Source organism: Pristiophorus japonicus, chromosome 23 (assembly GCF_044704955.1).
Source record: "Pristiophorus japonicus isolate sPriJap1 chromosome 23, sPriJap1.hap1, whole genome shotgun sequence".
NCBI classification, from domain to species: domain Eukaryota; kingdom Metazoa; phylum Chordata; class Chondrichthyes; family Pristiophoridae; genus Pristiophorus; species Pristiophorus japonicus.
In genome coordinates, this window is record NC_091999.1 from 39,797,160 (window position 1) to 39,814,167 (window position 17,008).

General features: G+C 47.0%; 1 protein-coding gene across 2 annotated transcripts in view; it reads right to left on the bottom strand.

Moving 5' to 3' along the window:
- Window positions 1–1,830: 1,830 nt before the first annotated feature.
- LOC139235353 (zinc finger protein 530-like) overlaps window positions 1,831–17,008 on the bottom strand; it is a 38,205-nt gene continuing 23,027 nt past the window's right edge. For both annotated transcript variants that reach the window (XM_070866492.1, XM_070866493.1), the window contains exon 3: window positions 1,831–3,454. In XM_070866492.1, coding sequence (XP_070722593.1) covers window positions 2,104–3,114 — 1,011 coding nt within the window. In that variant the 5' untranslated portion in view covers window positions 3,115–3,454 and the 3' untranslated portion in view covers window positions 1,831–2,103. The remainder of the gene's footprint in view (window positions 3,455–17,008) is intronic.

Here is a 17,008-nt window from a genome sequence, read left to right on the forward strand (position 1 = left end):
GGGATTATTTCAGGAAATAACACAGTGTAGTTGTTTCTGTTGAAACAGATGAAACCCTGTCGTTGTGCAGCAACCACACTTCTCGTGTCCTGGTCAATCACGTGTGCAACAAGTGTCGTCATGGAAGTGAAGGATGGTATCAAATTGGAAAAAATGGCAGATAATGTTGTGAAGGACAGTGGAAGGCCAGAGGATTGGGAATTTTTAGAAACCTGCAAAGGATGACTAAAAATGAAAAAGACAGAGAAGATAGCAGATGAGAGCAAACTAGCAAGAAATATAAAAACAAACAGTAAGAGCTTCTGCTGGGATATAAAAAGGAAACGAGTATCTAAAGTAAACATTGCTCGCTTAGAGGATGACATTGGAGAATTACTAATGGGAAACACGGAAATGGCAGAGATTTTGAACGAATATTTTGTATTAGGCTTCACGGTAGAGGACACTAAAAACATCCCAACAGTTGCTAACCAAGGAGCTATTGCGGAGGGGGAGTTGGGGGGGATGACTTAAAACAATCACTATCACTACAGATAAAGTGCTAATCAAACTAATGTGACTAAAGGTGGACAAGTCCTCTGGACCTGATGGCATACATCCTCGGGTCTTAAAATAATTAGTTGCAGAGATAGTGCATGCATTGGTTATAATCCACCAAAATTCCCTGAATTCTGGAGAGGTCCCAGTGGACTGGAAAACTGCAAATGTAACACGTTTATTCAAGTAAGGAGGGAGACAGAGAGCAGGAAACTATACATCAGTTAGCCTTCCATCTGTCAGTGGGAAAATACTCGAGTTCATCATTAAGGAAGTACTAGCAGGACATTTAGAAAACCATACTGCAGTTAGGCAGAGTTAGCATGGTTTTATGAAAGGGAAATCATGTTTCACAAATTTGCTGTAGTTGTTTGAGGATGTAACGAGCAGAGTGGATAAGGGAGAACCACTTGATGTTGTATATTTTGATTTCCAGAAAGCATTCAATAAGGTGCCACACAAAATATTACTGCACATGCTAAGAGCTCACGGGGTTGGGGATAATATATCAGCATGGATAGAGGATTGTTGAACTAACAGAAAACAGAGAGTCCGGATAAATGGGTCATTTTCAGGTTGGCAAACAGTAACTTGTGGGGTGCCGCAGTGATAAGTACTGGGGCCTCAACTAATTACAATTTATATTAATGACTTGGATGAAGGGACCGAGTGTAACATAGCCAAATTTGCCGATGGTACAAAGATAGGTGGGAAAGCAAGTTGTGAGGAGGATGCAAAGAATCTACAAAGGGATATAGATAGGTTCAATGAGTGGGCAAAAATCTGGCAGATGGACTATAACGTGGTAAAATATCAGGTGATTTCATTTGGTAGGAAAAAAAAGCAAATTATTATTTAGATGTGGACGATTATAAAATGCTGTTATACAGAGAGATCTGGGGATTCTTGTACATGAAACTCAAAATGTTTGCATATAGGTACAGCAATAATCAGGAAGGCAAACTGAATGCTGGCCTTTATTGCAAAGGGGATGGAGTCTAAAAGTAAGGAAGTCCTGCTACAACTGTAAGACCACACCTGGGCTACTGCGCACAGTTTTGGTCTGTACTTGTCTCCATTCTCGTGCCGAGAGGATTGACACACCCAGATGGGAAGGACAACATTTGGGTACACTGATTCCCCACCAATTCCTATTCCCCTTCTTTCTGGTGGATATGGAGGGGCCACTGTGTGTAATGAGCAAGGCATTAAGAATTGTCAGCAAGCTCATTCCCATTGGAGATTTTATTCAGTGGAAACTTTCACACACTATTCTAGATTTTGTACCAAAGATCAATTTAGGATTAAAGTAAAAGTTCATAATTTTATTGCAAACTAAATTTCTGTTGAGAATTGCTGAATTAAGGGGAAAGATAACCAGCAGTGTTTCTTAAATGGACACTGCAGCCCCGAGAACACAATCAGCAATATATCCAGAATATTAAAGTCCAGCCCAGTTACAGGGTTATTAACATCAACAGAGACAAACCACAACTGTCAGAATGAACATGGTTCAGGCAGGATGTGATTAACAGCCTCAATTACAGCAGAATCCAACTCCTGCAGTCACTTGTGAACTCGCTGGTGTTTCAGCAGGGTGGATGACTGAGTGAATCCCTTCCCGCACTCCAAGCAGGTGAACGGCCTCTCCCCAGTGTGTACGCGCTGGTGTGTCAGCAGGTGGGATGCCTGAGTGAATCCCTTCCAACACTTCGAGCAGGTGAACGGCCTCTCTCCAGTGTGTACTCGCTGGTGTGTCAGCATGTTGGATGACTGTGTGAATCCCTTCCCACATTCAGAGCATGTGAATGGCCTCTCCCCAGTGTGAACTCCCTGGTGTGTCAGCAGGTGGGATGAACAAGTGAATCCCTTCCCACACTCATAGCAGGTGAACGGCCTCTCCCCAGTGTGAACTCGCTGGTGTGCCAGCAGGTTGGATGAACAAGTGAATCCCTTCCCACACTCCGAGCAGGTGAATGGCCTCTCCTCAGTGTGCACTCGCTGGTGTGACTGCAGGTGTGATGACTGAGTGAATCCCTTCCCACACTCAGAGCAAGTGAACGGCCTCTCCCCAGTGTGAATTCGCTGGTGTGTCAGCAGGATGGATGGCTGAGTGAATCCCTTCCCACACTCCGAGCAGGTGAACGGCCTCACCCCAGTGTGAACTCGCTGGTGTGTCAGCAGGTTGGATGAACAAGTGAATCCCTTCCCACACTCTGAGCAGGTGAACGGCCTCTCCCCAGTGTGAACTCGCTGGTGTTTCAGCAGGTTGGATGAACAAGTGAATCCCTTCCCACACTCCGAGCAGGTGAACGGCCTCTCCCCACTGTGAACTCGCTGGTGTTTCAGCAGGTCAGATGATGCAGTGAATCCCTTCCCACACTCCGAGCAGGTGAATGGCCTCTCCCCAGTGTGAACTCGCTGGTGTTTCAGCAGGTCGGATGACTGAGTGAATCGCTTCCCACACTCAGAGCAGGTGAATGGCCTCTCCCCAGTGTGACTGTGTTGATGAATTTCCAGGACAGATGGTGATCTGAATCCCTTCCCACAGTCCCCACATTTCCACGGTTTCTCCATGGTGCGGGTATCCTTATGACTCTCCAGGTTGGACGATCAGTTGAAGCCTCGCCCACACACACAACACGTTTACAGTTTCTCCCCGCTGTGAATGGTGCAATGTTTCTTCAGACTGTGTAACTGGTTAAAGCTCTTTCCACAGGCAGTGCACTGGAACACTGTGCTTTTCCAGTCACACAGATATTTGAAATCTTTTCGCACAGTCAGAACAGACAAAGATTTCTCCTTCCACTTTCAAAGGCCAATGATATTCGGGTCCTGATGAATCGATTGACTCCATCAGATCTTGACACGATGTTTGCTTTGTGTTTCCGGTCTGAAAATCTCCCCTTCTAATAAGCTGTAAAAGGAGATAACAAAACTCATCTCTGTCAGTACAAGACACAAATTCAGGATAGACACATCTAGTTTCCATTGAACATTCTTTCCTCTCTTGTTCTTCCAAAGCTGTAAATCCCTGTCCCTCACATTGTCCCTCCTGCAGCGCTGAAATCCAAATCAACACATTTCTAGCCTGTTTCTCCTCCACTCCCAGTTTTCGCCACCAATTCTGGTTGGGTTCAGTTCTGTAGTCACTGGTTCCCGTCCCGCTCCTCCCCTGAATGTTCTGATTGTGGCTGGGTTCAGGTCGACACTCATTGGTTCCCTACTTCCCCTGAAGATGCTGAGTCTGGCTGTGTTCAGTTCCGCACTCACTGGTTCCCCGACCTCTGCTCCCCTGATGGTGCGGTCTCTGGTTAGGGTCATTTCTATAATCACTGGGTCCTCTCCGTCCCTCCCCTCTTTCCCCACCACTGAAGATGCTGACTCTGGCTGGGTTTAGTTCTACTGTCACTGGTTCCTCTCCCTTGAAGGTACTGACTCTGGCTGGGTTTAGTTCTACAGTCACTGGTTCCCCTCCCTTGAAGGTGCTGACTCTGGCTGGGTTCAGTTCTACACTCACTGGTTCCCCTCCCTTGAAGGTACTGACTCTGGCTGGGTTCAGTTCTACACTCATTGGTTCCCCTCCCCTGAAGGTACTGACTGTGGCTGGGTTCAGTTCTGCACTCACTGGTTCCCCTCCCCTGAAGGTACTGACTCTAGTTGGGTTCAGTTCTACACTCTCTGGTTCCCCTCCACTGAAGGTACTGACTCTGGCTGGGTTCAGTTCTACACTCACTGATTCCCCTCCCCTGAAGTTGCTGACTCTGGCTGGGTTCAGTTCTGCACTCACTAGTTCCCCTCCCCTGAAGGTACTGACTGTGGCTGGGTTCAGTTCTGCACTCACTGGTTCCCCTCCCCTGAAGGTACTGACTCTAGTTGGGTTCAGTTCTACACTCACTGGTTCCCCTCCCCTGAAGGTACTGACTGGCTGAGTTCAGTTCCAGACACTGACATCATTCACTTTGTTCCTGCACCAAGATGGCCACGCATGCACTGTACTGCTCAGTAAATTAAATTGGCGGCGTGAACATGCCTCCCTGCACCAAGATGGCCGCCATTAACCTGGGCCTGTGACCGGGAGAAAGCCCCAAAGCTGCAACCGCCGATATTCCGGTTATTATTCCGGGCTTGCGGCGAGCACCGATTGTTTATGAAGCCTCCCCAGCTCCCCGCTGGTCCATTATTCTGCTCCGTCCCGCTGAAAAGGACACTTCTTCGGAGCCTGTACAAAACGTGTCTCCTCCGCCATTACACGCACTGTGCATGCTCCAAACACAGCCAGGACTCGCGCCTGCGCACTGAGCTCCTGTAGTCTGGGTGCAGCACATTCTCCCCTGCGGGGCATGCTGGGTACATATGACCATGAGAAATAGGAGCAGGAGTGGGCCACCCAGACCCCCGGGCCTGCTCCCCATTCAATAAGGTCTGGCTGGTCTGATCATAGGCTCAGCTCCATTCCCTTCCCACTCCCCAGAACCCTTTACTCCCTTATCGCTCAAAAATCTGGCTATCTCCACCTTAAATATATTCAATGACCCAGCCTCCACTGCTCTCTGGTGCAGAGAATTCCAGAGATTTACAACCCTCTGAGAGAAGAAATTCCTCCTCATCTCAGTTTTAAATAGGTTGAGGAGAAAGATTGCATTTGTGACTAGAACACGATGTACTGTGATTGCATTGGGCACTGAACCATGTTCATTCTGGCAGCTCTTGTTTGTTTCTGATTATCTTAATAACCTCTATACCTGAACATAAGAAATAGCAACAGGAGTAGGCCATACGGCCCCTCGAGCCTGCTCCGCCATTCAATAAGATCATGGCTGATCTGATCATGGACTCAGCTCCACTTCCCCGCCCGCTCCCCATGCCCCAATATTCCCATATCGTTTAAGAAACTGTCTATTTCTGTCTTAAATTTATTCAATGGCCCAACTTCCACAGCTCTCTGAGGCAGTGAAGTCCATAGATTTACAACCCTTTGAGAGAAGAAATTGCTCCTCATCTCTCTTTTAAATGGGCGGCCCCTTATTCTAAGATCATGCAATCTAATTCTAGACTCCCCATTATCAGTGGAAACATCCTCTCTGCATCCACCTTATCAAGCCCCCTCATAATCTTATACGTTTTGATAAGATCACCTTTCATTCTTCTGAATTCCAGTCAGTAGAGGCCCAACCTACTTAATCGTTCCTCATCAGTCAAACCCCTCATGCCCAGAATCAACTGAGTGAACCTTCTCTGAGCTGCCTCCAAAGCAAGTATATCCTTTCATAAATATGGAAACCAAAACTACACGCAGTATTCCAGGTGTGGCCTCACATATAGCTGTAGCAAGATTTTCCTGCTTTTATACCCTATCCCTTTTGCAATAAAGGCCAAGATACCATTGGCCTTCCTGATCATTTGCTGTACCTGCATACTATCCTGTTGCATTTCATGCACAGGTATCCCCAGGTCCTGCTGTACTGTAGTACTTTGCAATCTTTCGCCATTTTTTTCTGCCAAAGTGCATGACCTCACACTTTCCAACATTATAGTCCATCTGCCAAATTTTTGCTCACTCACTTAGCCTGTCTATGTCCTTTTGCAGATTTGTTCAGTCCTCCTCACACATTGCTTTTCCTTCGATCTTTGTATCATCAGCAAACTTGGCTATGTTACACACAGTCCCTTTTTCCAAGTCGTTAATATAGATTGTAAAGCTGGAGATTAATACCCTCTATAAATGTTGAATAAATTATCTTTGTTTCAAATACAGTTTGTTGAATATTTGATTCCTCCATGATCAGAGGAGATTAATTGATGTTCTGTTATGGACTGTTCCCTTTTAGGGCTTTTTCTTAATCTAACTTATATCACTTCTCACCTAGTTCGCTTTCTAGCATATCAAACCCCAAACTTGTTCCATTTGCATACATGAGTTGTGGTTGTAGCAGACTTAACTGCAGTGTCTCACTTTAAACTCAGCTGAAATCTTTTGAACCACCCCTTTATTGAACTGTCTTGCATAAGATTTGAAATCCGTTACTTTCTCGATCAGTTAACCTGTTTTTGAAACCAATTGAATATTAAAAACTCATCCACACATTTTGCACGTGACAGCCTGTGAAATATTCTGATATTTGTAATCATCATTACCACAAGCTCCGTTCCCTAGTGACCGACTCCATCCCTCTCCCCAACTTCTGTCTGAGCCTGAACCAGACTGTTCACAACCTTGGTGACATACTTAACCCTGAAATAAGTTTTTGACCACATACCACAAAATAACTAACAATGCCTATTTCCACCTCTGTAAAATCGCCCATCTCCGCTCATGCCTCAGCTCATCCACTGCTGAAGCCCTCATCCATGCCTTTTTTTACTTCTGGACTTGACTATTCCAATGCACTCCTCCCACATTCTGACCTACATAAACTAGTGTTGATCCAAAACTCGGCTGCCCATGTCCGAACTCGCACCAAGTCCAGCTCACCCATCACCCCTGTGCTCACTCACCTACATTGGCTTCCAGTGAAGCAACGCCTTGATTTCAAAATTCCCGCTCACACTGCCTCCACAACATGCCCACGCCCGCCGCTCCCGCCCATGAGATATCAGTCTTTCTGAGTATCCCCCGATTATAATTGTTCAACCATTGGTGGCTTTTGTGGCTGTGCCTTCTGTTGCCCAGCCCTCAATTCTGGAACATCCAGCATAAACATTTCTGTCTAACCCCTGCTGTACCTGCCCTGGCAGTTTTTGATGGGATAGTGTAGAGCACATTTTTCTCTGTATCTACTCTGTGCTGTATCTTCGCTCAGAGTGTTTGACGGGACAGTGTAGAGTGATTTTTACTCAATATGTAACACGTGTTGTTCCTGACCTGGGTGTGTTTGATGGGAAAGTGAAGAGGGAGATTTACTCTGTATCTAACCTGTGCTTTATCTACCCTGGGAATGGTTAATGGGACAATGTAGAGGAATATTTACTTTGCATTATAACCCTTTCTGTACCTGCCGTGGAGTGGCTGATAGGACAGTGTAGAGGGAATTTTCTCTGTGTCTATCATTTGTGTACTTGCCCTGGGAATGTTTTCTGGGACAGTGTAGAGGGAATGTTACTCTGTTTGTACCCAGTGCTGTACGTGCCCAAGGAGTGTTTAATGGACAGTGTAGAGGGAGTTTTACTTTGTATCTAACCCGTGCTGTACCTGTGATGGGAGTGTTTGATAGATCAGTGTAGAGGGAACATTCCTCTGTATCTAACCTGTGTTGTACCTGCCCTGGGAATGTCTGGTTGAACATTATAGAGGGAGATCTCCTCAATATCTAATAAATGCTGTATCTGCCCTGGAATGCCTGGGATGTTAGAGGGAGATGTACTCTGTGTCTAACCTGTACTGTACTTGCCCTGGGAACTGTATAGCGGAAGCTTTGGTCTGTATTTAATCCATGTTGTACCTGCCCTGGGAGAGTTTGATGGGACAGTGTATTGGGATCCTTACTGTGTATCTACTCATATCCGTTATACCCCTTGGAGGACGAAATGTGCACTGTGACTCCGGGAGGAGCTCCTCAGCCGGAGTGACTGGAGTGCATCATCACCCCCAGCAACCAAATTTTAATTTGATTTAAGTTTACTGTCCAAAGTTTAATTGGTTTATTTTGTTGGTTATAGTGCCCCCCCACCCCCCCACCCTCCCGCCCCAGCTTTAATCAGGGGGCACTTGATTTACAGATCAAAAACAAAATAGTTGTGCTTTACCTGCCCTGGGATTTTTTTATTGGAACAGTGTAGAGGGAGAAATTACTCTGTAATTATCCCGTGCTGTTCCTGCCTGGAGTGTTTGTGGGACATGTACTCCATATGTGCTGTACCAGCCCTCGTCTGTTTGTTGCGACAATGTTGAGGGAGCTTTATTCTGGATATAACCCATGCTGTACCTGCCCTGGGACTGTTTAATGGGACCGTGTAGAGAGATTTACTCTCTGTTTAAACGGTGCTGTACTTCACCTGAGAGTATTTAATGTGGCAGAGTAGAGTAGCGGGAGCTCTACACACTGTATCTAACCCATGTATCACATCATGGGCCAACCCAACCTGCGAGAGAACATCTCCACAGGTTGGGGCTATAAAAAGAGATCGACCAATGGGCTCTAGGATATCGTGGGCCACCCCAACCTGCGAGACAACATCTCCACAGGTTGGGGCTATAAAAAGAGATCGACCAATGGGCTCTAGGATATCGTGGGCCACCCCAACCTGCGAGAGAACATCTCCACAGGTTGCGGCTATAAAAAGAGCAGGAGCGAGCCACTGCAGCTTCAGTGTGAGCTGACACAAATGTGTGACGGCTTCGAGGTAGATGACTGGGTGACATCATCAAGCCCCAGATTGCCATTTGGATTGCCATGAGCAGGAGCATCGGCAGGGCCCTGGTACAGCAGAGGAACATGGAAGGTTGTGCTGGACTTGTGACGAGTGATCGGGGCAGAGGAGTGATGAGGGAGCATGCCTGAGATTTGGTGAGTGATCGTGATGGAGGTTTAGCGAATGTTTGGTGCAGAGATGGGGCAGGAGATTGTGGCGGAGGTGCGGCGAGTGTTTTTTTGGAGGAGGAGTGGAAAGAGATCGTGGCGGAGGTGAAGCGAATGTTTGTGGTGGAGGAGTGGCGAGAGATCGTGGCGGAGGTGCAGCGAATGTTTGTGGTGGAGGAGTGGAAAGAGATCGTGGCGGAGGTGAAGTGAATGTTTGTGGTGGAGGAGTGGCGAGAGATCGTGGCGGAGGTGCAGCGAATGAGGGTACCGGGTGCAAAAGAGGCGAGAGCCCAGGGGCAGCACGGACCAGCCCACACTGTTATATTTGTGCACACTAGCTCCGTACAGCAAAACAGGTCTCCAGTAATCCAGATTAACCCTTCCCACTGGACCAATCCTAGCTCTGTCATGCCCGTGTCGTGGCTGGTGTGCAACGGTCACCACACGTTAAAAACAATCCACCCATCGGCATCTTCCACCTCCTCAATTGGTGGTCAGGACTGGAACATTGGGTCCTTCATTGAAACATCTGTGAACTCATGTGGAAGCAAATCATCCTCGTTCGAGGGGCCAGCTATGATCATCTAACCCGTGCTTTACCTGCCCTGGGCTTGTTCAGAACAGTGTAGAGGGAGCTTTATTCTGTATCTATCACATGCTGTAGTTTCCTCTGGCACTGACTCTCAATGGGGTACAGTTCCTTTGGCACAGCTTTACTGTATATTTAATTCGTGCTGTACCTATCCTGGGAGTATTTGATAGGATAGTGTAGAGTGAGCTTTATTCATTATCTAACCAATGCAGTATCCACTCTGGAATGCATGGGACAGGTTGAAGGAGATATACTCCATATCTCACCTTGGAATGTCTAGTGGGATAGTGTTGAGGAAGCTTTACTCTGTATCTAAGCAAGGCAAGCCTATCCTTCCTGAGAGAAGGAGACCAAAACAGTGCATAGGACTCCAGGTGTGGTAAGGGAGTGAATGGTTCTGGGGAGCGGGCAGGGAAGTGGAGCTGAGTCTGTGATCAGACCAGCCATGACCTTATTGAATGGGGAGAAGGCTCAGGGGTCCGTGTGGCCCACTCTTGCTCCTATTTCTCATGGTCTTATGTACCCAGCGTGCCCCACGGGGGAGAATGTGCTGCAGCCAGACTATAGGAGCGCAGTGAGCATGCGCTGTGCGTGTAATGGCGGTGGCGACACATTTTGTACAGGTTCCTCAGAAGTGTCCTTTTCAGCGGGACAGAGCGGAGAAATGGACCAGCGGGGAGCCGGGGAGGCTTCATAAAAAAACGATGCCCGCTGCAAGCCCGGAATAATAACTGGAATATCGGCGGTTGCAGTTTCGAGGCTTTCTCCCGGTCACAGGCTCAGGCTAACAGTGGCCATCTTCATTCAGGAAGGCAGGCTCAGCGCTCCGCTATTTTGATTCAGTGAGTAGCAGAGCGCATGTGTGGCCATCTTGGTGCAGGAACAAAGTGAATGATGTCAATGTCTGGAACTGAACCCACCCAGAGTCAGTACCTTCAGGGGAGGGGAACCAGTGAGTGCAGAACTGAACCCAGCCAGAGTCAGTACCTTCAGGGGAGGGGAACCAGTGAGTGTAGAACTGAACCCAGCCAGAGTCAGTACCTTCAGGGGAGGGGAACCAGTGAGTGCAGAACTGAACCCAGCCAGAGTCAGCAACTTCAGGGGAGGGGAACCAGTGAGTGTAGAACTGAACCCAGCCAGAGTCAGTACCTTCAGGGGAGGGGAACCAGTGAGTGTAGAACTGAACCCAGCCAGAGTCAGTACCTTCAGGGGAGGGGAACCAGTGAGTGTAGAACTGAAACCAGCCAGAGTCAACACCTTCAGGGGGGGGGGGAATCCAGTGAGTGTAGAACTGAACCCAGCCAGAGTCAGTACCTTCAGGGGAGGCGGGGGGAAGAGAGAGGGGATAAAAGTTCACTGGTTTGGGGGTAATATATTAGCATGGATGGAGGATTGGCTAACTGACAGAAAACAGAGAGTCAGGATAAATGGTTGTTTCTCGAGTTGACAATCAGTAACTAGTGGGGTGCCGCAGGGATCAGTGCTGAGACTCCAACTATTTACAATCCATATTAATGACTTGGAAGAAGGGACCGAGTGTAACAAAGCCAAGTTTGCTGATGATACAAAGATGGGAGGAAAAGCAATGTGTGAGGCAGGGACACAAAACCTGCAAAAGGACACAGACAGGCTGAGTGAGTGAACATAAATTTGGCAGATGGAGTATAATTTTGGAAAGTGTGAGGTCAGGCACTTTGGCAGAAAAAAATTAAACAGCAAGTTATTGTTTAAATGTTGAAAGATTGCAAAGTGCTGCAGTACAGCAAGACCTGAGGGGACTTGTGCATGAAACACAAAAGGATAGTATGCAGGTGCAGTAAGTGATCAGGAAGGCCAATGGAATCTTGGCCTTTATTCCAAATGGGATGGAGTATAAAAGCAGGGCAGTCTTGCTACAGTTGTACAGGGTATTGGTGAGGCCACACCTGGAATACTGCGTGCAGTTTTGGTTTCCATATTTATGAAAGAATATACTTGCTTTGGAGACAGTTCAGAGAATTGTCACAAGGTTAATTCCAGGGATGAGATAGACAGGACAGAGAGAGGTTGTTTCCACTTGTCAGGGAGACTCGAACTTGGGGGCACAGCCTCAAAATATGGGGGAGCCAATTTAAAACCAAGTTGAGAAGGAATTTCTTCTCCCAGAGGTTTGTGAAACTGTGGAATTCTCTGCCCAAGGAAGCAGCTGAGGCTAGCTCATTGAATATATTCAAATCACAGATAGATAGATTTTTAACCAATAAGGGAATTAAGGGTTATGGGGAGCGGGCGGGTAAGTGGAGCTGAGTCCACGGCCAGATCAGCCTTGATCTTGCTGAGTGGCGGAGCAGGCTCGAGAGCCTAGATGGCCTGCTCCTGTTCCTAATTCTTATGTTTTTATAATTCTTATGTTCTTATGTTCTTATTAATGTTGGGGAAGTCCAGAACCAGGGGTCACAGTCTGGGGATAAGGAATAAGCCATTTAGGACCGAGATGAGGAGAGACTTCTTCACCCAGAGCGTGGTGAACCTGTGGAATTCCCTGCCACAGAAAGTTGTTGAGGCCAATTCACTAAATATATTCAAAAAGGAGTTAGATGTCGTCCTTACTACTAGGGGGATCAAGGGGTATGGCGAGAAAGCAGGAATGGGGTACAGAAGTGGCATGTTCAGCCATGAACTCATTGAATGGCGGTGCAGGCTCGAAGGGCCGAATGGCCTACTCCTGCACCTATTTTCTTTGTTTCTATGTATCTATGAGGGGGTTGACTTATGAGAAAAGGTTGGGGTTGGGCCTCTACTCATTGGAATTCAGAAGTATAAGGGGTGATCTTAACGAAATGTGTAAGATTATGAGGGGGCTTGACAAGGTGGATGCAGAGAGGAATTTCCACTGATAATGGGGAGACGAGAACTATGGGGCATAATCTAAGAATAACGGGCCGCCCACTTAAAAGAAGAAATTTCTTCTTGGAGAGTTGTGGATCTGTGGAATTCACTGCCTCGGAGAGCTGTGCAATCCGGGACATTTAATAAATTTAAGACATAAATAGACAGATTCATAAACGATAAGGGAATAAGTGGTTATGGGGACTGGACCTGAGTCCATGATCGGATCAGCGATGATGGTATTAAATGGAGGAGCAGGCTCGAGGGGCCGGATGGGCTACAGCTGGTCCTATTTCTTATGTTAACCAGTGAGCGCAGAACTGAAACCAGACAGATTCAGCATCTTCATTGGATGAGAGGGGAGCCAGTGAGTGTAGAACAGATTCCAGCCACATTCAGCACCTTAAGGGGAGGGGACCAGTGATTGTAGAATTTGTTCCAGCCAGAGCAAACACTTTTAGGGGAGGAGAGGGAGGGGATCCAGTGAGTGTGGAACTGAACCCAGCCAGAGTCAGTGCCTTCAGGGGAGGGGAACCAGTGAGTGTAGAACTGAACCCAGACAGAGTCAGCACCTTCAGGGGAGTGGAACCAGTGAGTGTAGAACTGAACCCAGACAGAGTCAGTACCTGCAGGGGAGGGGAACCAGTGAGTGTAGAACTGAACCCAGCCAGAGTCAGTACCTTCAGGGGAGTGGAACCAGTGAGTGTAGAACTGAACCCAGACAGAGTCAGCACCTTCAGGGGAGTGGAACCAGTGAGTGTAGAACTGAACCCAGACAGAGTCAGCACCTTCAGGGGAGGGGAACCAGAGAGTGTAGAACTGAACAAAGCCAGAGTCAGCACCTTAAGGGGAGGGCCAGAGGGCAACCAGTGATTGTCGATGAAGTAGGATTTTAGAATCTCACTGTCGAAAGACCCTGGCAATAGTCAATGTAGGTCAGAAGCAAACCCGGTTGCCCCAGCAACAGGAGGATGGAGCTGTAATAATAAAGTACATCGCATACACTGTTCCAAGAAATCGCATAGGACAGGATGTTCGGCTGCGAGAATGTAAACCACAGTCGGCTGAGACTGCGAGATGTGCACTTCTCTGTAAATGTCACAAACATTGTGGTTGAGATGTACAAACCATACAATTTGAGCAAAGTTGTATCAATGCACTGTCAACACAATGTTTTAGATGCAATGTTAAATGTCATGAAACTTTGCGTCGGGCCGAGCAGGTGTGTCTCTGATCAAAATAGGTCAATGTCGCTGTAAAACTGAACCCAGCCAGAGTCAGTACCTTCAGGGGAGGGGAACCAGTGAGTGTAGAACTGAACCCAGCCAGAGTCAGTACCTTCAGGGGAGGTGAACCAATGAGTGTAAAACTGAACCCAGCCAGAGTCAGCACCTTCAGGGGAGGGGAACCAGTGAGTGTAGAACTGAACCCAGCCAGAGTCAGCACCTTCAGGGGAGGGGAGAAATGGTAGGGAGGGGAAGCATGGAGTATAGAACTGAACACATCCACAGAAGGTACCTTCAGGTTCACTCCCTGGTTCCTCTCCTGTCTGGTGTAGAAATCCCCTCGGCACAGGAATGGAGACAAGTCCAGACCAAAACTGTGCGCAGTACTCCAGCTGTAGTCTTACCAATAACCTGTACAGTTGTAGCAGGACTTCGACTTTTATACTCCGTCCCCTTGCAATAAAGGCCAGAATTCCATTTGCCTTCCTGATTACTTGCTGTACCTGTATACTAACTTTTTGAGTTTCATGTACAAGAACCCCCAGATCCCTCTGTGTAACAGTATTTTGTAATCATCCATTTAAATAATAATTTGCTGTGTTATTTTTCCTACCAAAAGGAGATAACCTGATATTTTACCACATTGTCGTCCATCTGCCAGATTTTTGCCCACTCATTGAGCCTGTCTATATCCCTTTGTAGATTCTTTGCGTTCTCCTCACAACTTGCTTTCCCACCTATCTTTGTATCATCAGCGAATTTGGTTGCGTTACACTCGGTCCCTTCATCCAAGTCATTATCAATTATAAATAGTTGAGGTCCCAGCACTGATCCCTGTGGCACCCCACTAGTTACAGTTTGCCAAACTGAAAATGACCCATTTATCCCGACTCTGTTTTGTGTGTTACCCAATCCTCGATCCATGCTGATGTATTACTGACAACCCCGTGAGCTCTTAGCCTGTGCAGTAACCTTATCGAATACTTTCTGGAAATCCAAATATACATCATCAACGGGTTGTCCTTTATCCACTCCGCTCGTTACATCTTGAAACAACTCCAGCAAATTTGTCAAACATGATTTCCCTTTCATAAAACCATGCTGACTCTGCTTGAGTGCAATATGATTTTCTAAATGTCCTGCTTCTACTTCCTAAATGATGGACTCCAGTATTTTCCCATTGATAGATGGTAGGCTAACTGGTCTATAGTTTCCTGCTTTCTGTGTCCCTCCTTTCTTAAATAGGGATGTTACATTTGCAGTTTTCCAGTCCACTGGGACCTCTCCAGAATTCAGGGAATTTTGGTAGATTACAACCAGTGCATCCACTATCTCTGCAGCCACTTCTCTTAAGACCCTGGGATGCATGTCATCAGGTCCAGGAGACTTGTCCACCTTTAATCCCATTAGTTTGCTGAGTACTTTATCTCCAGTGATAGTGATTCTTTTGAGGTCCCCAACCCCCACAATAACTCCTTTAACAACTATTGGGATGTTTTTAGTGTCTACTGTGAAGACCGATAGAAAATATCTGTTCAAAGTCTCTTCCATTTCCGTCTTTCCCATAATCAATTCTCCAGTCCCATCTTCTAAGGGACCAACGTTTACTTTAGCTACTCGTTTCTTTTTTTACATACCTGTAGAAGCTCTTACTGTCTTTTTATATTTCTTACTAGTTTGATCTCGTATGCTATCATCTCTGTCTTTCTTATTATTAGTCCTCCTTCGCTGGTTTGTAAACATTTCTCAATCCTCTGGCCTACCACTGTCCTTCTCAACATTGTATGCTTTTTTTCCAATTTGATACCATCCTTTACTTCCTTACTTCGCCAGGGATGGTTCATCCTTCTCTTAGCATCTTTGTTTCTCTGCTGAGATTATGAAATATCTCCTTAAATGTTTCACAATGCATTTCTACAGTCTTACCCTTGAACATATTTTCCCAGTCCACTTGGTGTCAGTGACAAGGATTGGTTTATATCACATGGGAGGAGATTGGTGTCAATGACTGTGGGGTTAATTCAACCTTCTTTGACACTGTCAACCGTGAGGGATTATGGGGTGTACTTTTCAAATTCGGCTGCCCTCAAAATTTGTCACCATCCTCCACTTGCTTGGTGATAACATGCAAGCTGTGATCCTGAGCAATGGATCCACCACAGACCCAATTCATGTACGGACCGGGGTGAAGCAAGGCTGTGTCACTGCACCCACGCTCTTCTCCATTTTCCTTGCTGCATTGCTACATCTCACCGTCAGTAAGTTTCCCGCTGGAGTGGAGATAATCTACAGAATAAATGGGAAACTGTTCAACCTCCATCACCTTCAGACCAGATCCAAGGTCGTGCCATCCTGTGTCATCGAATTACAATATGCAGATGATGCTTGTGTCTGCGCTCACTCAGAGGATGAGCTCCAAACCATCGTCAACACGTTCACCGTAGTGTCTGAGAGCATAGGCCTTACACTAAACATCTCTGTAAAAGAAAGGTGCTCTATCAACCTATCCCCACCACACAGCACTGCCCTTCACCCCCACCCCACCCCGGATGATCAAAATCCATGATGAGGCCTTTGGCTAAATTGTCCATTTTGCATACCTCGGGAGCCTACTGTCAACAAGGGCACATATCAATGACTAGGGCCAACACCACCTTCCGTGTGTCAGTACAGCCTTTGGTCGCCTAAGGCATAGAGTGTTTGAAGACCAGAACCGTAAAACCGGCACAAAGCTCATGGTCTACCGAGCAGTAGTGATACCTGCCCTCAGACACGCTTCTCAGAGATGGACTATGTACAGCAGGCACATCAAAGCACTGGAGAAATAACATCAACGCTGCCTCCGGAAGATCCTGCTAATCCATTGGCAGGATAGACGCACCAACATCTGTTCTCTCACAGACCAACATCCTCAGCATTGAAGCATTGACCTCGCTCGATCAGCTACGATGGATGGGACACATCGTCCACATGCCCGATACGAGACTCCCAAAGCAAGCACTCTACTTGGAGCTTCAACATGGCAAGCGAGCCCGGGGGGGCCGAGGAAACGCTTCCTTGAAGTTCAACATCCCCACCGACACCTGGGAATCCCTGGCACAAGATCGCTCAAAGAATAATCCGTGAGGGCGTCGAACACTTCGAGTCTCTCCACCTGGAGCAAGTGGAGACCAAGTGCTTACGGCGGAAGGAGCACACGACAACCCAAGCACTTCAACAAACCGGCACTTCAACCAACGTACTTTCAACCACCGTCTGTCCAACCT